The sequence below is a fragment of the Eschrichtius robustus genome, chromosome 1 (genome assembly GCF_028021215.1).
Source record: "Eschrichtius robustus isolate mEscRob2 chromosome 1, mEscRob2.pri, whole genome shotgun sequence".
NCBI lineage: Eukaryota > Metazoa > Chordata > Mammalia > Artiodactyla > Eschrichtiidae > Eschrichtius > Eschrichtius robustus.
Genome location: NC_090824.1, coordinates 95,779,017 through 95,804,520, shown reverse-complemented (window position 1 = coordinate 95,804,520; position 25,504 = coordinate 95,779,017). Strand labels below are relative to the sequence as shown.

General features: G+C 41.2%; 1 protein-coding gene across 1 annotated transcript in view; it reads left to right on the top strand.

The window, feature by feature from the left end:
• The window catches only part of FBN1 (fibrillin 1), a 252,869-nt gene that overhangs the window by 181,212 nt on the left and 46,153 nt on the right, over positions 1 to 25,504 (top strand). Inside the window, exons 36-49 of the mRNA XM_068551179.1 lie at positions 939 to 1,061; positions 2,814 to 2,936; positions 3,232 to 3,396; positions 5,559 to 5,627; positions 5,713 to 5,838; positions 7,056 to 7,178; positions 7,834 to 7,992; positions 10,760 to 10,831; positions 14,338 to 14,463; positions 17,357 to 17,479; positions 21,143 to 21,268; positions 23,157 to 23,273; positions 24,087 to 24,215; positions 24,813 to 24,932. Of these exons, the coding sequence (XP_068407280.1) occupies positions 939 to 1,061; positions 2,814 to 2,936; positions 3,232 to 3,396; positions 5,559 to 5,627; positions 5,713 to 5,838; positions 7,056 to 7,178; positions 7,834 to 7,992; positions 10,760 to 10,831; positions 14,338 to 14,463; positions 17,357 to 17,479; positions 21,143 to 21,268; positions 23,157 to 23,273; positions 24,087 to 24,215; positions 24,813 to 24,932 (1,701 nt within the window). The remainder of the gene's footprint in view (positions 1 to 938; positions 1,062 to 2,813; positions 2,937 to 3,231; positions 3,397 to 5,558; positions 5,628 to 5,712; positions 5,839 to 7,055; positions 7,179 to 7,833; positions 7,993 to 10,759; positions 10,832 to 14,337; positions 14,464 to 17,356; positions 17,480 to 21,142; positions 21,269 to 23,156; positions 23,274 to 24,086; positions 24,216 to 24,812; positions 24,933 to 25,504) is intronic.

The window sequence follows — 25,504 nt, the reverse complement described above, 5'->3', positions numbered from 1 at the left end:
GACATTAACTCAGAGTCAGTCTTCAGCTGTGACATGTATACTAATTCCCTCATATAGTTCTATGTAAATACTTTTCTTTGTTATGGAACCATTGGATGTTCTTTATACAGTTTATATGAAATAGGCAGAGTTTGATATAAAATTCCTCTGAGGCAAGAAACTAATTATGCTGTTGATCATGTGCCTAATGCCTTGTTTACTTCTGTGACTGTGAACATCCAAGGAAAACAGGTACTGTGCCACCTCTGGGAGCAGAAATAGGCACAGTGAAAGTTTTGCTTCCCTTAATGCTATAAGGGAATGTTTTGTTTGTTTGTTTGTTCTTAATATAAATCATCACTGGCAGAGTGTTCATGGCTATTAAAAGCCAGTCTCAAGGCTGCAGATGTGCCTGCGTGCCAATTACACAAGCAGCATGTTAACCTGAGGCAGGGACAGAGGCCTGGAAAAAGCCTCCGCAGTTTTTAGATCTCCATCAACAACTGCAAACACGCACCATGGTACTAGGAACACAGAGGACTATAAAAACTGATGATAAAAGTTACCACAAAGCCTTTGTGGTTCTTAAAATTTTAACTCACAACAAAAACAGTGAACGTGTAGGTAAGAACAACCAAAGAATTTAGTCTAAGTTGGCTTGTTTGGCTCTTACTTCACAAAAGCGATGTGGAGCTATGTAGAACACCATAATGAGATACATATACATAAAATGCTTAGTCCACTGCTTGGCATGTAATAGGGGCTGAGAAAAGGGAAGTTCTCACCTAGGAGACTTCCTTACAGATGACAGATCATCTGAAAGTCTATAGGAGAAGGACCTAGGTCGATGTCAGATAGTCTTCATTTTCTTAATAATAACATCGTTTGCCTAATTACATTAGGCAGTTTCTTTAGCAAAAAAATAATTTAATTTCTCCCCCTTTTCCTCCTTTCCCAAGATATTGACGAGTGCTCTCTTCCGAACATCTGTGTTTTTGGAACCTGCCACAACCTCCCTGGCCTGTTCCGCTGTGAGTGTGAGATCGGCTACGAACTGGACAGAAGCGGGGGGAACTGCACAGGTAAGGCATCCGTTTGCATGGAAATCTGTTCCCAGGCGTCCCAGGGGACCCAACTGTTGGGGCCTTGCAGGATCGCACAGGGATATCTGCAGAGTCACAGAAGAAAAGCAGGGATGAAGAAGCATTAGGAATCACAGAATAAATTTCTTCAGACCTGGAACTGATTAGATGTGAGCATGCAGAGGAAAAAGTTGAAGAGAGTTGAAGGTGCAGAATTAGTAGCCTAGAATCAAGCTCATGCTTACAGAGGGGCTTGCCGTTCCTTTTCTACTTGGGCACATTTTTGGAGAGTTTCCTTTTGAAGGATGTGCCCTGGGATCATGGGTTTTGTCTTGAACTTCTCTGCTGAGATACCCACTCCTTCTGAGCCCTGGCCTGTTGGTGGTCACCAGAGAACGCGGTACCTAGAAGTCAGCCACTCATTTCTAGTGTGTAGATCATTTTCTCCTAGAGCAAAGAACTCTTCAGGAACATTAAAAAAAAAAAAAAATTAGAAAAGCCATAGCGGGCACTCTGTAGACCCTCACTGGTTGATTTCGGCACTGAGTTAAGACTTTGAGAGCCATTTTCAGTTCTCCACCCTAGCGTCCCCTTCGATTCAAGGATACTAAGGAAATAAGTTCCATTCTGTATGGGCTCAGGATTTCAAGAAAACCCTAATTATTCCAGCTGCCTAAACAAGCCATGACTCAGTGGCTCTCCAGTTATGACCACCTCCACCACCTCCCTGAAATTGCTCAGGACTAAGGTATTCTTGCCCAAGCACACCTACTTCTCTTGGTTTTTCAAAAAACTATTATGACACCAAGCCGGCCTCTAAGCACACAAGCAGGAAGTCACCTCTCCACTGCCATGCCTTCTCCTCAGTTCTCCAAATCACCACCAGCATCATTCTACCCACCCTGATTTCTGTTAGTCTATCCTGTCCCTCTAAGGTCACATGCGATTTGAGCAAAAGAATTTCACCACAATGGAACCTCCAAGAGGGTTACCAGGGCTGAGCAGGAGGACCGGAGCAGAAAGTATCATCCTCATTTCCCAATCTCTTCTCTCTGAATCAGCGTGTCTGTTCTTGAATATTTTACACGTATTCAAAATAGACAAAAGGATTGCACAGGGGTGGAATTTGCCAAAACCCATGTCTTAAATATCTGGAATTCTGTACATGTTTTTGGAATAGAAACTGAAAGGGAAATATTCAACCCAGCATCAGTGATGGGAAAGAGACTCTTAGCAGGCCTGAAGAAACACGCTAGGCCTTGTGTGTGCGTTTGTGCTTGCGCTCAGCTGCACTGAGGCAAGCACGCCCAGCGGGGGAGGCAGCAGAAGTCTCCTGCTCCTGACGGTTCCCTGGGACATCTTGCTCTCATTTGATAAAATAACAAGCTGCACATATTAAATATATTTTCTTAAAACCTGTGTCTGAAGTTTTGGTTGACCGAGGTCACAGTAGTGTTTTGCTTTCAGTTACCTTCACTGAAATATTTTTCCTAGTTCCAAAGTTACATTTTCTCCTGATGACAAATTTGAATGCTAAATGTGTTCCAGGGGAAAAAGACCAAAGACTATGACATATTTCCTTCCTGAGGGGTTTTATTTCAGAAGTGGAAGACTATATTTCTAGGGGTAATTACAACTGGAAACTCTTAAAAATTCTAGTTGGGAGCCCTAGATTTGGTGCTACCGTTTTATGGTGATGCCTTCCCCGCGTTGGCTTGGGTGATAACGCCGCCCGTTGCTGTTTGGTTTTAGACGTTAATGAATGTCTGGATCCAACCACGTGTATCAGTGGGAACTGTGTCAACACCCCAGGCAGCTATACCTGTGACTGTCCACCCGATTTTGAGCTGAATCCAACTCGAGTTGGCTGTGTTGGTAAGATCTTAAAAACTTTTCAGAGAAACGTACTGTTTGTTATTTTTAAAGCAACATTGAACGTTGCATTCTCAAATTTTTAAAAAGTAATCGTATAAAAATTTAAACATTTCCTAAATATGGTTTATACTTTCAGGTCCTTTTCTCTAGGTAAATTCCCAGTATATGTGTTTGGGCACTTTTTAGTTTCTTAGTAAATTATGGTTATTAAACAGTTTTGGAAGTGGGTTTGAATTTTCAACCCTTACGTAGAAAGAATTTGCCTGACGCTTTTTTGTTTGTATATGGTAAATAGATACCCGCTCTGGAAATTGCTATTTGGATGTTCGACCTCGAGGAGACAATGGAGATACAGCCTGTAGCAATGAAATTGGAGTTGGTGTTTCCAAGGCTTCCTGCTGCTGTTCTCTGGGTAAAGCCTGGGGTACTCCTTGTGAGCTGTGCCCTGCTGTGAACACATGTAAGTGGACATCCTCCTATTTATTATTATCATTCCAGCTCAGTCCAGTTCTCCTTTCTAGCTCCAGAGAATAGAAGCCACAGAGGGAGGGAGCTGCCACTGGTCTCTATTCTTTAATCAGGGAGGGGAGATCAGTCCTTTCAGCCCTGTTGAAGAATCCCACTCCCAATTTGGAAGTCAGAACATGTCCCCAGTTGGCTTGCACTAAAAAGTCAAGTAGGGCAGGCAACATTTCATTTCTGTCTGAGTGAAAAGAAGATAGCAGTATTTTAAAGAAGATTTTCCAGGCTAGGTCACTTATATCATATTAGGACACATTGATCTCTCCTCTTGTCATCTATTGGCTAGTCTTAGAAGCTCTAGGACAGACGGGAGTTTCCCTGGGTGAAAAAGAAGCAATTAACTAAGCAAATATGAAATGGAAGATCATTCCATTCTTGTGGTATGACTTGAAAGAAAGCTTTAGAGTGTGATTTTAAGGACATAAATAATGTCTTCTAAAAACATAAAAGGCTTTCCTTTTTTCTAAGTGGATGCTGTATTACGATTTAGAGTCAGATGTAGCTTCTGGGGCAAAGGTCAGTGGCTGCTGCTTACAGGGTATATTGGGATAGGTATTGATTCTTTCCTTGCTGAAGGGTCACTTATTTACTTTTTCTAAAATTATTTGTTGAATACCTAAAGGATGTACTTTGGGTGTGCAGAGGTGATAATTTATGGATAATTGGATGGCTAATTCTCGTCTAATGGGTAGTTCCTGCCTTCCAGGAGTGTACAGTCTAGCAAAATATGACCTAAACATAAGAGCTGTAATTCATTGTAGACCTCAGTAAGGCAAGAAAGAAGAGCAGACTCAGTGCCATGAGTGGGAGAAAGAGCACACCTGGTTCCAGTTAGGACTGTGTCACTTGCCACCCATGTAACTTTGGAGTCGGCAAGCCTGTTTCCTCATTCATAATATGCCTCATAGGATTAAATGAAGTCACTCATGTAAAGCACCCAGCACAGGGATGGATGCTTGGCAGGCACCTCCTTCTCTCCTTTATTCAGAAGGGGAAGTCAGTTGTGATTGGCACTGTGTGGTGATAACTTGGTGCATGTTTTAATTGGGGCTTGAAGGAAGGGTGTGACATGAAAGAGGGAACTTAAAAAGAGTGGATGATTGCAGAAAGGGGAGAGAAAAAAGAGGAGGACGGTTAATTTCACTGATGTTGAAAGAATCAAAGCAAGATGGTTAGGTGGGGTGCAGGGGGAGTCGGTTCTACAGAGTAACAGTGATTAACCAAGCGATAGAGGTCCACCCCACCTCAAACTGGATCAGAGCTAGAACTGCAATACATACATATATACATTTATGCATGTATACATATAATTTCAGAAATCGAGGAGGGGGATTATCAGATTTGGAAAGACCATGATCATTATGAAAGAACTGATTCTTACAGACGCTTGTCAGGATGATACAGCAGATTCGGGTCATTCTCATCCAGGTGTTCCTCTACGGATCACACTGGGGGTGCACGGCACTGAAAGAAATGTTTTCGAGTGAAATACTTGGATGACAGAATTAATGGAGGGAATCAAAGGACACTGTAAAAAGTTGGTTTTGGAAACCAGGGGAATTAGTGTTGCCCTCCGTAGAAACAGAGGGGCACGAAAGCTCTCTAGTCATTAAGGAGAGAAGTGGGATGGGAACCAAGAAAGAACAGCTTTTCCTAGGGCTCTGTTTGGAAAGGGTTTTGGAGACAAGCTGATTAACAATATGAAGGGAAGTTGTGATTCTCAGGAAGTAAGACCGAACAAAACATAAAAATGGAGGAGATGGTTACAAAATTAAAAGGGAAAGAAAAATCTTTAAAAAGACATAATAATGGAGATAGAGAATAAAATAGTTCATGAGAACATGAGACCAGAGAGTAGGCGGAAGGTTCAGAGACTGAGGACAGTAGCCTTACATCTGGCACACATAGAAAAAGCCATTTGAAAGGACAAGTATATACAAAGATGTTAACCTGCTTCAGGTGAGCGGGGTAACTGCCAGAGATTCCTGAAAATGAATATTTTCAGATGGATATGTCAGTTTTTCTCTTGAGGATACTATTTCTAGAAATTTTAGATTCAGAAGAACTCAGTCTGATTTTTTTGTTTGTTTGTTTCCATAGCTGAGTACAAAATTCTGTGTCCTGGAGGAGAAGGTTTTCGACCCAACCCTATCACGGTTATATTGGAAGGTAATTCTGTTTCGCTGATCTTAAAGTGTGCACCTTTGGAACTGCCTCGGGTTTATTTACAATGCTGCTGTTGTCATTTTGATAGATATCGACGAGTGCCAGGAGCTCCCAGGGCTGTGCCAAGGCGGGAAATGTATCAACACCTTTGGCAGTTTCCAGTGCCGCTGTCCGACGGGCTACTACCTGAATGAAGACACCCGAGTGTGTGATGGTAAATGGCCCTTTTAGGATGACAGGTTCTTTCAGATATTAAGAACTGACCTCAAAAACCAGCATACAGTTAGTCACCAGGGAAACTGAGACTCTAGCAATACAGCACAATAGTCTAAGTGCAAACATGGCCAGGAAACGATGCCACACATGTGGCAGCTTGCGCTCATGTTAGTGACAGAATATCATGTCCAATACATCCTAAATCTCCCTTTTTTTTTTTTGAGAGAAACGGTGTTTTGTTATCTTGAGCCATAGTCCTGTTTATGCCTGCAGAGTTTTCCATGCTCTTCAGAAAAGCCATTTTTATTGGTGTAGCACAGGTCTCGTTTCAGTGGCTTCTATACTCTGGACAGTTATGGGCTCTGGTTCTTGTCCTTTACCACTTATCATTTGTACTAAGCATTTAAATGCGCTTCTCTTTGGAGGCAGCCCCTTTGCTTTTATGATGCAAGTGATGACTCCTGTTCATCCTGTGTTACTGGGAAGATGGAGACTATCGACCACTGTTAGCTTTCAGAGCACGTGGACCATTGACCAGCATGGGGAAATGGTTTTCATCTATATACAGGAGTCACACAACAGATTTGGGAAGAGACCTCCCTGTGTCCTGGAGGGGAAATATTCCTCTGGTTCTCCAAAAGGCTTATTAGGTGACCTCGGCAGTGACAACCTTGTTGAGTATTAGTCAAGCATCACAATACACATGACACAGCTTAAGACCCACGGAGTTAACAAAAATTAGAATCAACCCCTGTGTTTGAAAATGGGGAAGGAGGCGTGATATACCTACTTCTGTGCTGTCTTACCAGTGCAGATTCATGAAGCCAGTTTTTGATGGCTTCAGGATATATCATATCCTTCCTGAGATTTTGTGAACATGTGAAGTACCTAGCTATCTTCCTGAAAGATACTTGAGAATTATAATTTCTCCACATTACCATCACTGCACGTGTTTGAGGATGTTTTGGACTCGTTTATTAAGAACTCATATCAGAAGGTAAAATCTCCTTTCCTAAAACTCCTCTCCTGAAAATGCACACATTAGCACAGACTAAGGACACTGACGAATGAAACATCCATTTTCCTTATCCAGGTTGCGAAGTGCCCTGTGGATTTTCTCCAAGACCATCAACATTTATATTGACCCTGAGTACCAGACCATTCCAAAGAGTGAAATTTCCATATTCACATACCACCTTTCTCTTTGGATTATAGATGTGAACGAATGTGAAACTCCCGGAATCTGTGGTCCAGGGACTTGTTATAACACCGTGGGCAACTACACCTGTATTTGCCCTCCAGACTACATGCAAGTGAATGGGGGGAATAATTGCATGGGTAAGTCCCAGCTTTTCTTTATAGTGCATGTTTGGTCCTCATCTGCAAAGAGAAAAAGAGCTTCCGAGGCAGCAATTAGTCCTCAGCATTATGTTACTCATAAGAGCGAGTACTGCCACCCTTTGACTGAGAGAGCCTCCTCCCCTGTAAAGCATAAGCTGGGCCTTTTCTCACCACCTCGTGTGGGTGGTTGGGAGTTTTCTTTAAAATGTAATGTTGGAAAATCCCAAACAAAGGTTTAATAGTACTTCTTTTGTTTGACTTTGGGTGTATCTTTATACAACTATATTTACAGCACTGACCTACAGTATTAAAACATCATGAGTCGGAAATGAGAAAATCACTGCCAAATAGCAGGGGAGAATTGTTACTAGGAGACTGGGTGGAGAGTCACGTAAAGTTTATTAACACCGCAGCTACATAATGACTAAGTTCTGTGGCACAAAACAACAGGGAATATATTTCTCAAAGTCCTTTTCCTTGTAGCAGCGTAGGACGACGGAGAGCTGTGTGAGAGCAGGCTTTTCCTGCCCTGATTGAAGTCAAGTTACAATACACTTCAAAAGAGATTCACTCCTTAAGTATCCCTTTAGAATCTCCCTGTCGTGATTTCCCCATGGCATCACCATTCCCTTAACTTCCTCCTTTCTTCTAGATATGAGGAGAAGCTTGTGCTACAGGAACTATTACGCTGACAACCAGACCTGCGACGGAGAACTGTTGTTCAATATGACCAAGAAGATGTGCTGTTGTTCCTACAACATTGGCCGGGCCTGGAATAAGCCCTGTGAACAGTGTCCCATCCCAAGCACAGGTGAGTTTTAGTTTCACCGTTACCAGAAAGATAGCTCGGTACATTACCCACAAATTGTTGGGGAAATGAATCTCAGCAAGGGAAGAAAAGGGTGCATCGTTGATCTTCATAAGAAAGGATTAGCTCACAAGGGCAAATAGTTAAATTCACAGTTGATCTTGGTCCTTGCAGCTGAAAACTGAGTCACAGAATACGCTTTCTAATTTATACCCAGGTCCATTCACCAGACGTATAGACTCAGTATATCACAAAAATATAAACATTGTTATGGAGTCTGCCATATGACTAAAAGTCTGGAAACACTGGGCAAAGCAGTATGACAAATAAGTAAACCATAGTCCTATCAGTTTTACTTATTTATAACTAATCTTGTTCCAGAAAGAATTCAAGGTGGCCCACAAAGATGCAAATGTAAAATAAGAAGGCCTAATGCAAATGGCAGGCAAGGGTAAGAAACTCAGAGCAAGGAACAAGGGTAATACACACGATCCAAGTTGGGAATTCCTACACACTTGCCAGCAACGAGCAATAACTTGGGCTCTAAACCTTCTAGCAGCTCATATAGAGAGAGATGTGATCGAATCTAAGAGTCTCAATGACCACAAAGCAAAATCAACACTAAAGACAAGCAGAAAAGATCAACTCCTTGATATTGAGATCTTAGAGAAATTTCTTCTTCTATATCCTCATGCAGAAAAATCCAAATAATGTTATCTGTTTGGGAAAAAAAAGTCTAATTTACATCTTAGCAGTAAATGAAGCAAAAACTTTGGTGCAGTGTTCTTACACAGTAGATGATATATGTCATATATATCATGAGGACATCGTTTACTAATGATGATCTAGATTATCTTTATGATTTAGATTGAATGAACTACCATGCAGAGTACTGATCTGAGAATTGTGTGGGACCTACTCCATTCCCCACAGTGATATGTAAAATCCTAAACCTATTGTCTGGTGCTACCTGACAGTGCATAAAACAGAAGATTCTTTTTTAGTAAAATATACCATTTCATCCATTGTTTACTCTGGAAAGAGTGTAATAACCATTACTTAGCATTACGAGTTGTCTCCACTCTGCAAGATGTTGCTCGACCAGGGGTTGGCAAACAAGAGCCCATGGGCCAAATCCAGCCCTCCTCCTATTTTTGTATGGCCCACAAGCTAAAAATAATTTTGACATTTTTAAATGGTTGAAAAAAAAGTCAAAGGAATGATATGTCATGACCTGAAAATTTTATGAACTTCAAATTTTAGTAAATAAAATTTTACTAGAATTCAGCCCCACTAGTTTATTTACATATTATCTATGGTTGCTTTCGTGAAATAGTTGAGTAGTTTCAACAGAGACTGCACAGCTTGCAAAACCTAAAATATTTACTTTTTAGCCCTCTAAGAAAAAATTTGCTGACCCCTGATCTTGACCAGTGGCCTTCAAATCTTTTGATCATACATACCTATCGTTAAAAAACCTGGAGGTTACACACACTTGCTGTGTGTATTTACAAGTAAAAGTATATGTGTATATGTCTCTATATGTTTGTTTTCAATTATATTGAGAAATGCATTGATTATTTTCATAAACTGTTCTATTACAAAAGATACACAAAATTAATTTTAAAATTGGATTTTACAAAGACAGACATCCTAGTATTTTCTTTTTTACCTTGATGGATCATTGTACATTCCCCTGCAGACCACTTTGGAGATCTCTGATAAAGACTGTCATTTACTTTCAGAAATATCTGTCTGAGTTTTAAGAACCTGCATACTCTTAATATAAAATGCAAGGTTTCGTCTTCATGTTGAATATTGGCCAAATCCAGCCATGGCTGTTCATTAGCTATGCAGTCTGCACACATTTTAGGAGTCCCTGAAATCTGGATGGTCAGTGGAGGTGGCGTGACACTTGTTGGAAGTGGACCCTCACTCCTTTTTTTATAAGGAAATAAAAGCACTAGGAAGAGAACATGTTACATTTTGATTAAAATACTTTTGGAAACCTTTTACTAATTTTCAGTAGGTTTGACCCACAAGGCAATGGCCATCTTGAGCTTAAATTGATACCATGCTATACTGGTTACACTCATGATCTGGAATTACAGAATCGCAGAGTTAAAAGGGACCACAGATGACATTTAGTGCATCCTTTATTATCAACTTTGATGAATTCAGGTGAAGGAGAGAAAGATAAAGGGTCGGGGGGAGGGAGAGAGAGAGAACAAGAGAGCTGCACCAAAAGAAATCCAGCTCCAAAACTTGAAGTAATGAGGTGAGTTGGTTGTTTGACGTGAATTAGTCATTAATAGACCTCATATCAAGAACTTAGCTAGATTTGCCATGGTCTCCCCCAGTCTATCGAGGAAATGGCTTTTGTATACATTCGTTAAATCCTAGATCCCTTAATGCAGAGTGGAAAGAGGCACTCATGCCAGTCCCTGGGTTCAGAGCTGAACAACATCCTTATAGAAACCCAGATTTCTACAGGCAAGATCATACAAATGAGTGGCATATGATATAGAAACCTCTGCTTCTGCCTCATTATTACATCAACATGAGGTCACTTTTCCTTCAGTGTTTGTCTTAAGGAGAAGTTTACACCATCTGTAGGAATTTTCAGATTAATTTTTTATTTTAAATTTTTCAAAATACAGGTAAATACCTTTCAAGAATGGATGCAAAGTAATTTTGTTCAGCCTAATTATTGCTCTCTGCTGACCCCTGTTCCCACCCCGCTCAACCCACCTTTGTTCAATCACTGCAGATGAATTTGCTACACTCTGTGGAAGTCAAAGGCCAGGCTTCGTCATCGACATTTACACTGGTTTACCTGTTGGTGAGTTGTGATGCCTTTGTTGGAACTTTTTGTCTCTGCCTTTGTGTTAAGAAAAGGAAGTACACACTGTTATTTTCTCAGTTTGCTCTTTTTTTTTTCTTAGAAGGAACAAATCATTAAACAGTGCCATTTAGCTTTATTGAAACTCTGATTCTTAGTTTGAAACAAACAGTACAGACACCCTGTGTAGCTCCACCTAATTGGCAGCAGCATTTGTCGGTCATGATTAAGGGGACTGGAAAGCTTTTCACAGAATTACAATCAAGCTTAGTTAAACCAACCCTAGGCATCAACAAAGAGAGATTCTGGGAGTAGGGCCAGTTGACTTTTGATTTGACTATAATTCCCAATCCTTCCATCTGACTAAGACCTGAGTTTAATATGACTGTTCATACCAATCCTTATGTGTAGGTGGATCAATTTTATCTCACATAGAATCTCCTCAGGTCATCTGCTTTGGGATTTTTAGATGTGAAATTAAAAAAAAAAAAAAAACTTTCCAATCTGAGGCCCTGTCTGGTAACTGGAGCAGACACCACTGCGGTGCTAGTGAAGCTTATGCAGGATTCAGAAGTACTGCACAGCGTTCAGCCAATGGAAGTGATGCCTTTGTGGTTTAAAACCAAATAACATGAAAGCAGATGGAAAGCTACTGCATTCTCAGAGTCTTTCCCCAGTGTGATTTATATGGATCCTTAGATGCCCCTCTTAATTCTGAGCAGTTGTGTCTAGTAGCAAACATCACCACTTGGTCTGTTCCATCTTATTCCTAATAAGTAAACTGAAATCCACATCAGCCTTTCCAATGACCTTGTTTAAGAAAACAAGGGTCTGCTCCAGCAATCATGATGCCTGGCTCTCTTAGTGCCAAATACATATGGCTCCGTAGCCTAGTCAACATCCAAAGAAACTTCATGATTTGGAAAGAAAACCTGTTAAATGGCATTGGCATGAAACACCCGGCTCTAGCTGCTTTGTTTTTCCCCTTCCCAAAACAGATCTTTTCATCTCCTTAGAATCTCTGATCTGAAGATGAGCGGTCTTTAATAGTAGAGTCCATCGTTCTCCGTGGATGGACCAGGCGTGTACCCCAGCAAGGCCTACCTTCTAATGTTGGCAGCAGGCAAAGACTCAAAATAGCATGAACAACATCCACTAATAAAACTGGAAAGGCCTCAGACATCGTCTAGTCCACATCAGCTAGGCCTTGCCTTACCGTTGAGGGGACAGAGGCCGAGACAGGGGAAGGGACTCAGCTGAGGTCACCTGGCTAATTAATAACAGAGCTGAGACCAGAATCCAGTCCTGACTCACAGCTTGCTTTGCCGCTAGCTCTTGAAAGCTGGAAATGTGATAGTTAGCAGTATACTTATTGTTAGCAAATTCCAGCATGACAAAATATTTAGATGACTGAGAAACTTTGTTTTATTTAAGCTTTATACTCTTCTTCTGAAAGGTCTGAAGATTGTTGGCATATAGAACCCATTCGTGTGGGGTTAAAACTATAGCAAGTTTATTAATCTTGTCTTTAAACATAAACTTTTCCAAGTTGAAGTTCAAATGGAATCCAGACAGGAAAAGAAAATATAATTTTTAATATATGCTTTTGCTCTTTTATGCCTAACAATGGCTAGAAATTTGACCCAGCCTGTTATTGTTAAACTTGAAAATACATCTCTTATATTTAAAACAAATGAATGTGAACATAACATTTCATGTTTTAACCCGTACCTAGTTCAAGAATGTCTGAATTTTTTTTTTTTTTTTTTGCTTTTTGCTGATAGTTCATAGTTGTGATATTTCTTTGCCTAACTTTTTAAGAACATGAATGACAAATGTGTGAAAAATCTAAAACATAATTACTTGTATTCAAAATGGAAATATACCCTTTGATATTCTAAGCTGGTTTACTTCCATTAAAGAGGTCAATTTGTCCTCAAACAAAATCAAGCCCTTTAGAAAAACGTCCAACGTTAAGTCCATGTTCTGTCAAATTTCTCCTTTAAAACAGATTGGCTTTAGGGTGTGATTCTTCTGAAAGCTCTTGTGAGTTCCACTTAAGTCTATAGCCATCTTCTTACAATTTATGCAAACAAAGTATCTTGCAGAGGCTCCTGACTGTGATATGTAAAGGAAAGTATCTCAACAACAATAACAGAAACCTAATGGATTGGAAAGACCAAAGCTTTACATTCCCTCCCGGCTTCTGAAGTGTTTTGTGAAACTCTGCCAGAGGGCTGGTAGAGGGGCCCTCTGGGAATAACAAGCACTTCGCTAAAGGTTTTGTGAAGACTGTTTGACTGTGGAAAAGCATACGAGAGACAGGACAGCCTGTTAGCGGATTCCTGGTATCGAATCCCAACTCTGCCTCCTGTTGGCTGTACGGTCTTTGGCAAGTTCCATGCTCTCACTTGGCCTTATTAGTTCCATCATCTGCATCATGAGGATAGTCAGAGTACCTAGAGACCATCTCATAGGGTGGCCCTGATGATTTGGTAACTAAATCCAGCTTAAATGCTTGAGAAATATACCAGGCATATAGCAAGGGAGACACTACTGTTACTGTCACTGTTACCATTATTATCCTAGAGGACACTGAATGGTCAGGAGTTCAGAGCAGGTCAAACAGCGAGTGGACCCACCAGGCTGGTGAGGAGACCAGACTTGCCCACGTGGCTCCCTCACCAGCTGGCCAGCCTGCTTTAGCAGCCTGGGTCCTGGCCCTGCTCTCACTCCTACTTTGGTCCTGTTTTAATGCTCACCAACCCCACTTCCAGGTACTGGCTCTTCATTGAATACATTTTAATTGGCACTTAACATTTGTCAGACAGTGTACCAGGGGCCGGTAACACCGTAGCGTAGAAGCCAGCCCCGGCGCCTGGGCTTGGGAAGCCACGGTCTACTGTGACAGTCCTTCCTTGGTGCTTGCTCTGTCTTCATGGTCAGCCCAGGCCCAGCTTACATCCCCAGACCTGACTTACTTCCATTTGAAAGCCATGTGAGGGAGAAAGGGGGTGTTGAAGTGGAATTTGGAAGATCAGAGTTGGCCGTGACCATGGGCTCCTCCTCTGTTCTTCACCAGCTCTCCTCTCCCATTCTAGACCAACACCACCACACACTTGGGGTAGAGAGACCACTTTCTCTTGGCAGTCACTTTTATTCTACTCATCTGGTGCACAGGGCCCGGTGGGGACAAAGATGGCTCCTACCTGGACAAAGCCGATGTTATAAAACAAAACCAGAAAAACAGATAGTCAATCAGATAGACGCATGCGTGTCTGACACGCAGTCTAGTTATCTCAATTTGCTGTTCACTGACGTCCCCGCTTCCATCACCACCCCAGCACACACGCAAGCATGTACACACACATACACACGCACTTTCTCTTCTTTGGCTTTAGACCTTACATAGAATGAATTAGAAGCAGCTGACTTCCAATTCCAGTTTACCCTGCAGAGGGACCACGTGCCGTTCCGTCACTCACACGTACCTGCTCTGTTTCTAGATATCGATGAATGTCGGGAGATCCCAGGGGTCTGTGAAAATGGCGTGTGTATCAACATGGTTGGCAGCTTCCGATGTGAATGTCCAGTGGGCTTCTTCTATAATGACAAGTTGTTGGTTTGTGAAGGTAAGAGAGGCTGTCACCATATCACATCCAGAAATGAGCCACCCCGATGAGCTACATACCCACACACACACGTGGTCAATTTCACAACATTGGAATTTCAGAAATCCATCAAACTCTAGCAATAGTGAAGGGCACCATGTGGATCAACAGACATTTCATGTAAAAATTCCCTAACACGCAGCGGGGAAAGCAGGATGTCCATTCCCCAGCCCTCTCCCCCCACACACAATGTATTAGATTTCCCAGCTGATATGGAAAAGCCTCGAGATCCCGGGTGTGTCCAATAGATGGCTATTGTTTCACATTGCTTGAAAGTGAGCATGAGTGGTGGGCAGTCATCTTGAGCTGAACCTCAAAATCAGTGTTCTCTTCCAAACGGAGCCTTTGCTCCTCCCAAGTGAAAACAAGGTTAATGCAAATATTTCAAATGCATGAGAGAATTCCAAATGGCAAGAACAGCAAATTCGATTTTATATGAAGAATGTTGGCATGCGTGCAAATGGTACTTTTTTCATTTTCAAATTACCTCCGCTTGCCATGTGTTTGTGCTGTGATTCTGCGCATTCCTTACCGCACTTCATATTTTTCCGACATCTGGGGAAGATAGTGTTCTTTTACATTTTAGTAAAAGGGACGTTACCGGTTATTAAATATACCATGGGCCCTAGGACAGCTAGCATAATTTTCTATTTAATACTTAAACTTAGAGCCTCTAGCAGAGTTTTTGTTCATGTTAGAAAGGCTTATTGCTCCTTAGAGCATGTATTAGAGCACATAGGTCAACATTTTAATATTAAAAAAATCTTTTTCTCCTAAATTGGGGACAACTTATAGACCATGAGTCAAGTTACAGCCCCAAGCACATGCTTGTTAAATTCTCCTCACCAGGCTTTCTGTTCCTATGGCCAAGTTGGCCCACGTCCCTTCCTCTGCCTGCTCTGCGGGGGAGTGGGAACAGGGTGACAGCCATTCCTAGCCTTCCTAAGGAGATAGTCATTTCGGGCTTTGGTTCGGGCCCTGGGCTTCAGGTCGTCAAGGATCAGGTGTGGGGAGGAGGCACGATGTGGGAATGGAGAAGAAAGCCCACAGCAGGTGACCTTATAGTGCGAGAGGTGGTTGCCTGCTCATAGCCACTGTCTTCCACCTGTCGTACATGCCTCAGGATGTCTGCCGCCTTCTGTGGCATCTCCCCTTCTCTTCCATTCAGAGCTGGTTACTTTACCCAGGTGCCTCTTTGGCACTTAGATCTGCTGAAGCAGCAGCCGTTGGCCAGAAACCAGAGGCAAGGCCACCCAGGGCCACCACGTCAACCTAGACCTTGCTACACACATGAGACTGAAAACCTACAGCCGCACCAGCGTAAGGCACTTTGCTGTCAGGGTAGCATTCAGTGGATATGGAGATTACAAAGCGCTCCAACTTGCGGTGTCCGTTTCGTAGGATATCCATCTTCAGGGTGAACGTTTAATCCAGGGTCAGCGGCTTCCCAGCACACTCTTAGCTCGCAGAATCAGAAAAGGAAGGTTGATTTAGTACATGCCTCAGCCAGACTGAAATTGGAATGGATTCCAGAAGTGACTTAGGGAGGGTCCATGTGTCTGCCCAAGTACGTCTATAATCAGATGTTAGGCACCTGACGCGTTACAGAAATGCTCGTCTGTGACACCGATTGGCTTCTCCAACTGCACAAGGTACCCTCTGTGTCTCTGTACACCCTTCATTAAGAGCAGGGCAGGCCTGGTGGGTGAGGTGGTGCTGGGTCCTGGGTCCTGGGTCCACCGTAACCCAAGGTAGGCATATTCTGCTTCTGTATCTGTTGTACAGAGGAGGCACACCCCATATTAGACGGTAACTCCCACTGACTGCCAATAGTCCTGAGGTTTTCCCACCACAAAAGCACTACACCTAGGAGGCCTAGGTTGATGTATTTGCCGCCCCCTTGTGGGAACTTCTTTGGCTGAGCCGACTTCTGCATGAAACCCCAGTACTGGTGCTGGGCTGACTCCCACCTGTGTTACAGGCTATTCCCTTTCCCGGATTTAGACTGAATTAGAATGTTTCATAAGAGCAGGGGAAGGGAATATGTATTTTGCCCCATGCTATAGCCTGGACCGTGCAGTAACTTTTGCAATGCCGTGAATTTGAACTGTATTAGGTAGCTGTTAAAATTTTTAAAAGATAGACAAACAACTCCCTGAGCGTAGTCAAAGCCCTGGAGCACACAATATCCATTTTATTCTTTCCTTTGATAGTGAGCGTTTGGTTATTTTCAGTGGTTTTATGTGCAATCTCTCATGTTAAGTCTCCTTGATTTGACTGCCATGTGGCAGAAATTTAAGCAAGAGCCTGTGCAGCCCTGCAGTTCAAAGCACTGTCTGTGGACCAGGAGCACCCAGCATCACTTGGGAGCTTATTGGAAGCACAGAGTCTCAAGCCTCTCCCCAGACATGCTGAATCAGAGATGCCTTTCAAAAAAATCCGAAGTGATTCATATGCACATTAAGGTTTGAGATGCTCTGCTCTGCAGACCTCACAACCTTCCAGACAAAAGCAACCCAACTGAATCCTAAAACCCCCAGGCTTTGAGCAAATACAAGATTTCCTAGGATATTGGTCTATACCCGTATCAAGTCCTGGCCCTTGAAGCTGAGTTTCACAGCTTTTTCTAGACATTAGCAGCATTAGAAGCCGTGTGTGGTGATAAATCAAGTATTTGCATTTCTGAAAAATATCTGTAAAACAGAAAAATTAGAAAACAAATTTTCCATCTTCCATGGTTTGTTCAGTAGAACCGATCAAAACGAGAAAATATAAATCCACGTTGTGTGAGAGGCTTCATCGGCTTGACACCAGATTCTGCCCTCCCTGTAATTCAGTTCTCTCCTGCTTGTAGATATCGACGAGTGTCAGAACGGCCCGGTGTGCCAGCGCAACGCGGAGTGCATCAACACTGCGGGCAGCTACCGCTGCGACTGCAAGCCCGGCTACCGCTTCACCTCCACAGGGCAGTGCAATGGCAAGTAGTCCCGGCCGCCCAGCGCCCACCCGACGGGCCAGCCCCATTGAGCTGCAGATACCTGGATTTATTTGAGATGGTTAGGTTGAAGAATACGTGACTTCTGAGTTGTAGTAACTAAACTGGGAAAAAGGGAAAATTGTTGAAATGTCTTCACACTTAGCTCTTTTCTCCCTTTGGAGGTGTGATGTTTCCAAATTTGCCTCTCTGCTGCCCTGCTGCAAACACCCACTCCCACAAATGCGCACACACACACACACACACACACACACACACACACATACACACTCCCTAACTGGTATTCAGGACCAAATACTTTTTTTTTTCCTTTCACATAATCCCCCTGGAGTGGGTGAGGTTGTCACCATTCTGGCCACATACCCCAAGTCTAGATGGCAAAGCTCTCCTGAGCTGGGCAAGATTAAACTGCACAAGCCAAGGAAAAAGAACCAACAGTATCACTTTTTCTCCTAAACAGCTTACACAACTGAGGGCAGCAAACGCTGAAAGCCTTTTATTTGCTATGTCACCTACAGTAAAATGAGAAACTATCCCCTAGAGGTTAAATTTTTTTGTTGTTCCCGTTTGTCAGGGATGCGGCAGAAATAAGAAGGATGATCGTGCTACCAACTTAAATCGATAGTAAAGTTATTAGGTATCTGATGGTATCTTGTAGCCAGTGGTGTGAAAATAAAAACACTGGTGTTTCAGCCCAGGAGGAAAGTAATACCTCAGAATGATTTTCATCTGAGTTTTTTAGTAATTATAAATCACTGTATATTTAGCAAGGAGGTCAGGAAGAGTGTGTTATTTTGCTTCTGGCTCATTTCACAAGGAACTTCCTGGATATTTTATGCATTTGTGAATGAAACAACACCAAGGAACATGGTGATTAAGTGGTGGGAAGTGATTAAGTGGTGGGAAGTGCACTGCTTTCCGTAGGGTATTTTGCATTGTTTTATGAGACTTTGGTGGGAAGAGGGTGTAATACCAGAACAAAAACTCGTTTTGAGAATCAAGGCTTGTTTTGGGGGTTTAAAGGAACATGTGCAAGTATTTAGCATTTTGTCAGCAGAGCAGTTGTTATCCTCGTACTGAAAAAAAACAAAACAAAACAGGACAGGAAAAGTGAGGACGTCTCTGATATGAGTCACAATGCCCTCATGAAACTTGGCATTCATACCACTTCCCTGCATTTTGCTTGTAATTTATATTTATTTGAAACTGCGTGAAATAATTCCAATCAAAATAAGGAATTGCTGATAATATAGAACATGTCATTTCACACCATTTCATGCTCAGGCAAGATGAGGGAACAACTATTTTATACATCAAGACAAGACGTCCAACCAGGGCCTGCTGGGGCTTAAGCCCTGTCATGTTTTCTTGTAGAATAGCAACATAAATAAAGCTCATCCAGCGTTAACCAGCGATAAGTACTGTGAAGGAGTGTTGTCTGTAGCCAAATCTTCATTTCCCTCATTCATCGAAATCCTCACAAGAAAGGGAATGTACTTGAATTTGAGTTTTGCAGCTATTCAGCCTCTAGGGCTGAAGAATTCACTCTGGAAATGTCTTCACTTACATCTTACTTTTAAAATCTTTTAAGATGTCTTTAAATACTGTCCTATACATGGCATTTTTTCAGACATATTGTAAAATACTCCTGTCTTCCTGTGTTTAAGATGAAAAGAACTAAAACTTCCTTATCATAATAAGATTTTTATTTGAATCCATAAGTACATCAATTTCAACCGCTGGCCATAATACCCGCATTGTTGCTGAGAGATTTTTAGAGAACAGTTAGGTATCGAAGCCGAGGATGCTGGTCTGACCTGAGGAGGTGTGGCATTAGAGCAAATGCAGCCCCCTTCTGAAATGTACTGCCCAGCTAAAGACATATTCTTCCCAGCCATTTCCTCATGGTCTCCTCTCTGTCTGCTGACTGCGTGGGTGTTTTCCCCCAGCACCCTGTTTAAATCTCCTACCTCAACCTCAGACAGAACCTTCTGGGAGTTTAAATCTTGGTGCCTGTAGAAACCTAGTTTTCTGGTCTCAATACAAAGTGAATTTCACAGTTAAGTTCTCTAGAATTGTAACTTTCTCTTTCACCAGTAGAACTGCAAAGTAATCCACGTTTCATTTTTTAAAAATCATCATGAACTAGGCAACGTAGGAAAGAAAATTCCTAATTGAGGATCCCTTTCTAATAAGATTCTTAATGCTCTCCATTTTCTGTGGGTCCCAGAGATAAGACAGACCTGGTCCTTGCATTCTCCCAGATCCATGTTACCAGAGGTTACCCAAGGTTTGGGCCAACCCTCCTCAAAATCAGCTCCCTCCACAGAGCTTGGCAATGGAAATCAATCTCCTCTGCCTATCTCAGGGAGCAGCTTGCTCATTTTAAATCCATTTTCTCTGATGGAAATAATCCTAATTTGTTCACTAGCATTTCTGCATAGGTTAGCCGTAGCTCCTAAGCTACTCTATCCCAATTTCCCCTCTTCATGATATACTCAACCCCACCTGAGACTTTTAAAGGATATGGTGATGCATCAACTCTAAATGTTTTGCGTATTGGAAGGAAGTAGTTCTAAAAATGGCAGCCTGAGCACGTGAAATGAAGGGAATATACTCTCTCCTGGCTTGGGCACAACTGCTTTGTGCAGCACAAAGTGCCTGTTCCCAGTTGCCGTCTTCTCAGTAGATAGGGCAGGCAAACAGCAAGTGTGGACTGTTCAGCTGAGAGCAGGGTGCTGCGGTGCTCTACAACATCTACACCCAAGGCGGCATTCTGCCATTTGCTTTCTTTTGTGACAATAGGAAAATCAGGATAACGCAGTGCCCTTTGAGTTAACATTTTCCCTAAACGTAGAATCTTGAGAGCTTTAGAAAATTAGAGGCATAAGTAGGCATGTAATTATGTCACCTGTGGATTCCTGCAACAAATTTGGCCCCTCAGATAATCAGATTTCAGGAGAGCATCACTTGATGACAGATATAATTTAAAGCCTAAAGACTGGCAGAAGCAAGATGAGAGGGCTTCCTTCTGAAAGAATATGGATAAAAAAGAAAGAAACATCATTAGGATTGTCAAGTGCTGAAAGGAGCCATGTGTAGACAGGAAGACTTGGTTCAGATGGAACAAAAGGTTATAGGAGTGAGACACAATAATGATGGGTAAGTGGAACAAGGGACGATGCAGGCTGTCCATCATGAAAACCTATCTTAGCAATGGGATTTGTTTGATTTAAATTTCTAGAGGAAGCCATGAAGCTTCCATGATTTGAGGCACCAAATCTTGACTAGACAAAATACTTCAATCAATTACACAGTCTAGGATACTGCTTAGGCAGATCATCAAATGGATTACCTACCCGTTTGGATTTTTCTTCCCCATTCTACTTCTAAGTTTTCTCATCTTTTAGAAGATCTTTTTGGATACCGCCCCTGTTTTTTCATTGCTTGTGTATTGTTAATATGGTCTGAATGTACCCAGTAAATGAGAGTAAGTTTTAACCAATTTTGAGTCAAAAATAAATATGTCGGCATCTGTTTTACTGGCTTAGTTTAGAGCTAGGATTAATCCTGAGAGCAATACCTAGAAGTAAGTTATTTGATTTGATTTTGTCTTCTAAGTTTTCACTTAATTTTTATCTACAGATCGCAATGAATGTCAAGAAATCCCCAATATATGCAGCCACGGACAGTGTATTGACACAGTTGGAAGCTTTTATTGTCTTTGCCACACTGGTTTTAAAACAAATGCTGATCAAACCATGTGTTTGGGTGAGTATGTGACTATCATTTCATTTTTTCTTCATAGCCTATTGAAAAACTCATTTGTATCTGAATATATTCAAAGTTAACACTAAACCTTTCAGTAGTTGTTTTTTTATTTATAAAATAAAAACAGAAGCAGGTGTGTAGCATTAACATCCTTTGGTATTTAATCTTTAGTAATCTGAACATCATAAACCTCTTTCTTGATAATCATTTGGCTGTCAGTTCAGAAAAATTTTTGACTAAGAGATAAATTGAGAAAGATATTAAGACAAAAAATTACTATTTATTAATGTTAAAAGCCTATTATTCTTTTATAATATTTCTGTGTCCTTAAAGACAAATTTACAGATCATTTTCCTAGGGGAAAAGAGCTCAAGAGTTTAAACCTCTTCCTTGGTCTTAGTACTGAATCAGAATGTTGATTTAGAATATACTTCAAATATGTAATCAGTCAATTTCTCTCTTTCCCTCCTTTCTGTTTCTACTTTAAAGCAACATCCATTAAGTCTTCTGGGGACTTCATGAACATGAATCAATTTCACAGCTGGAAAAAGAACAATCAATAGAGTAATGTTTCAAGTGCTTGCCTTTGGCTGTAATTGGCTTTATCCATTAGGGAACATTCTCATAAAGTTTGGTCATCTTCAGAGCAGATAAGTTTTAAGTTGAAGATTATAATAGGCCCTGCTCATCACTGGAGAGATAATCCCTACATATCAAATGAAGCCCTGCCCAACTTTCATTCTCCCTCTTCCATCTGAATTATCTAGAACCCTCTACCAAAGAACCTGCCCAACTAAAGAACTTCACTTGCTTGGCTAAAAATGAATCAAGGCAGAAGTTTTTGACTGCTGGCAGGGTGACTCATCTGGATGCAGTCTTCAACCACAGACACACATGTTGGAGTCACTTTGGGCTCAGCAGTAGCTTCTTGATTTAAGATCACAGATAACTTATCTTTATGTCCAAAATTTGAAAGGAAAGGAAATCCTAACTCTAAACACTACATTTTGCTAATCTGAGGTGTTACCTTCCACTCCTTCCCCATCTCTTTGTCCTTGCCCTCCTCATTCTGCCTGTTGATATAACAAACCAGCAATATCAACTTTTTTCATTTTAATTTCTTATTTCCTCCTTAATATAATGTACACCTACTCTTCATGAGAAAAGATGATAGCCGCTGTCACAAGATGCAAAGACACGTAAGATGCCAAAATAGCTTCACAGATAGTCAAAGTGAAAAGTCATAGACCAATAAAAAGACAAAATATACCGCAAGAGAGGAGCCATATTAGGGGCCATCACATTGGGATAGTTTAGAAGGGAGATAAGTCACCATTTCATGGGAGTGGTCGTGGGTTTTTAGGGGTGGACTGGGAAAAAGAAACATGTCTAAAATTCCAGGTGAGTTAGAAAGCTAATTTATTTTGTTGCTGATTTTGGGGTAATATCAGGTGACTCACTGCTTTTTGGTAAACTGGAGTGAGAATCTTAAAGGCTGAAGTTTGCCAAAGGTGGCAGTGAAATCAAGACCCAGACGTGCACAGAATTTTCCATTTCCAAGTGAAAGGATTTGAGAAAAGTGGCAAGGGTGGAGAACTCTAGAAGTAAATAGAATGAAATAGTTCTTGTCCAGTTCTCATGTCCTTAGCTTGCCTCCTTTCACATGGCAACCAAGGAAAGGATTTTCTCCCAAGGCTTAGAACCTTGCCTTTTGCTGGTTCCTCACAGGGAGCTGCCGCTGCTGGAACTAATACCAACATCGAATCTAGAAGTTCTCAGCCTACGTATGACATTTTGTGAACTCTAAAATGCCTTTTAACCGCAGGTAACCATACACCCTCTTCTTCTGTTAATAATCATGTTTTTCTATGTCCTTTGTTCCTGCTAGACATAAATGAGTGTGAAAGAGATGCCTGTGGGAATGGAACTTGCCGAAACACGATTGGTTCCTTCAACTGCCGCTGCAATCACGGTTTCATCCTTTCCCACAACAATGACTGCATAGGTGCGTGTGCAAAACACTCAACCACCAAAGGAAGGCAGTTTTGTGTGTGTTCTTTGTAATTAGCATCATCTCCAGCGTGCTGGCAATCTTTTTTAATATATGCCATCTTATGCGTGACAAGAGGTTAAAAGAGTTGTTAAATACAATGTGCTAATTGTCAAGTATAGTTACTACATCTATTACTTTTATTAATATACTCATTAGCAGCTATAATTTTTATGTCTACTATGCTGCGAATTAAATACATTTCAAAATAAATCGAATATGTTTTAAAACATACAAAAGCTATCCTTTGTATAGAAATTCCATAGTTCAGGAGCAGTGTGGACCTACTTGTCTAGATGTTTCACTATAGCCTCCCTTCAAAGAAGTTAAAATTCTTCTTATAAAATATGCTATATTATTCACAAGCAAGGGTAAGGAACCAAATTTTGTATTGCGCTAGAGGCTACTTTTATATACTTCTGATTACAAGAATACTTAATAGTACCCTCAGCTGCATTGTGTATTAGTAATTCAGTTTTAACCTTTAAAAATGAAACCTAAAGGATGATCAAGGTGAAACTCATATAAAATCCTAATATAAATGATCAATCTCTAATTAGTAGAATTATGTCATCTTGTTAGGTTCCGATAGGTGAGTAAAGCCAGGTCTATTGTTATAAACTAGATCATATTGGAATTTCTTAAGTCTGCCTGAGCCAGCAAAGGCCACTGAAATTCAGTATAAGTATTTTTCCCTTTAAAAGTTTTGATCATTGATGGGATTATGACATTTTCTTTGGAACACATCAAAGGATATTTTTTTGGCAGATGTTGATGAATGTGCAACTGGAAATGGGAACCTTTGCAGAAATGGCCAATGCATCAATACAGTGGGGTCCTTCCAGTGTCAGTGCAATGAAGGCTATGAGGTGGCTCCAGATGGGAGAACCTGTGTGGGTGAGTGCTGCTTCAGAAAGACCCTCCAAAGGTCATCCCAGAGACCACTCCAGGAATCACGCAGTCTCTATCACAATCCTTCCTTCAGAAGCCTGGAGGAAAAAGATCAGAGTAGAAGTACACTAATCCTGCCTGTATGTGTGTATGGTATATATACCACTCTTCCCCTTTATCTTTTAATATTAAGTGTTTGTAATTACAGAAACAGTTACAGCGTTCAATGTAACAGACAGTTAAATTGTTCTATAAACAACTGTAATTCCCTTTCTTTTATTCTTTTTCTTCAACATAGCTTTGTGGTAAGCTCTTATACAATCCTTTGGGTGTCCTCAAAGATCTTCATACCCATTGTCTTTTCACGTGCTATGCTTTCCTGGAAAGTAGATCAAATAAAATATGGTTGTTAGATACATTGCACACTTCTGAAAGCTAATAAAGCTGATTTTTATTGAGCTGTTAGTTTTTCTCCATGGTAGAGTTTGTGGACTTTAGATTTACGTATTTCTTAGATTTTATTCCAGTTTCTTTCAGTTTTAGTTGCTTGATGGAAATCATGCTAGTGGGAACCTCTTTCTTCTTTTTCCCTTTTCTTTGCAGATATCAACGAATGTCTCCTAGAACCTGGAAAATGTGCACCAGGCACCTGTCAGAACTTGGATGGGTCCTACAGATGTATTTGTCCACCTGGATACAGTCTCCAGAATGACAAGTGTGAAGGTAGGAGGGCTATCAATATTTGCAAATTAGCAGTATTGGTCACTGCATTGACATTATCAAATTTTTGAGATGGTGTGATGGTGTCTTCATTTTGGAATACTTTATCAGAAACAAATCCAAGGGTAGGGTATGACTTATGGGCTCAAAATTAGATAGTGAGACAGGAACATCAATTCTAATGCTAATCTCTGATGAAGCTATTTTGCTCTGTGTATGTGGGTGGTCACATGACCCTGACACTTTTCCAATATACTTTTATGCAGCTGGTAAAAAGTTCTGGATTACATGTTTTTAAGTGCCAATGGGTTGCAACTAAACATAGCTTCCTGATTCCAGTTAAAATCTTTAAGTGACCACATTCAAGGTTGGATGAATGTGGCTATATAATTTGTCTATGTTATTTTGACTTGTAGAATGGTAGAAATGTGTAACTACAAATAAATTCTCACCAAATTTTATAGTACTGCATTCCTCAATACGTATATCATTGCATTAAATGAAGGACATTAATTGCCAGAACTTCATTAATGAATAGGGTGGAAAGGACTTTTAAGAAGTCACCTAGTCCATGC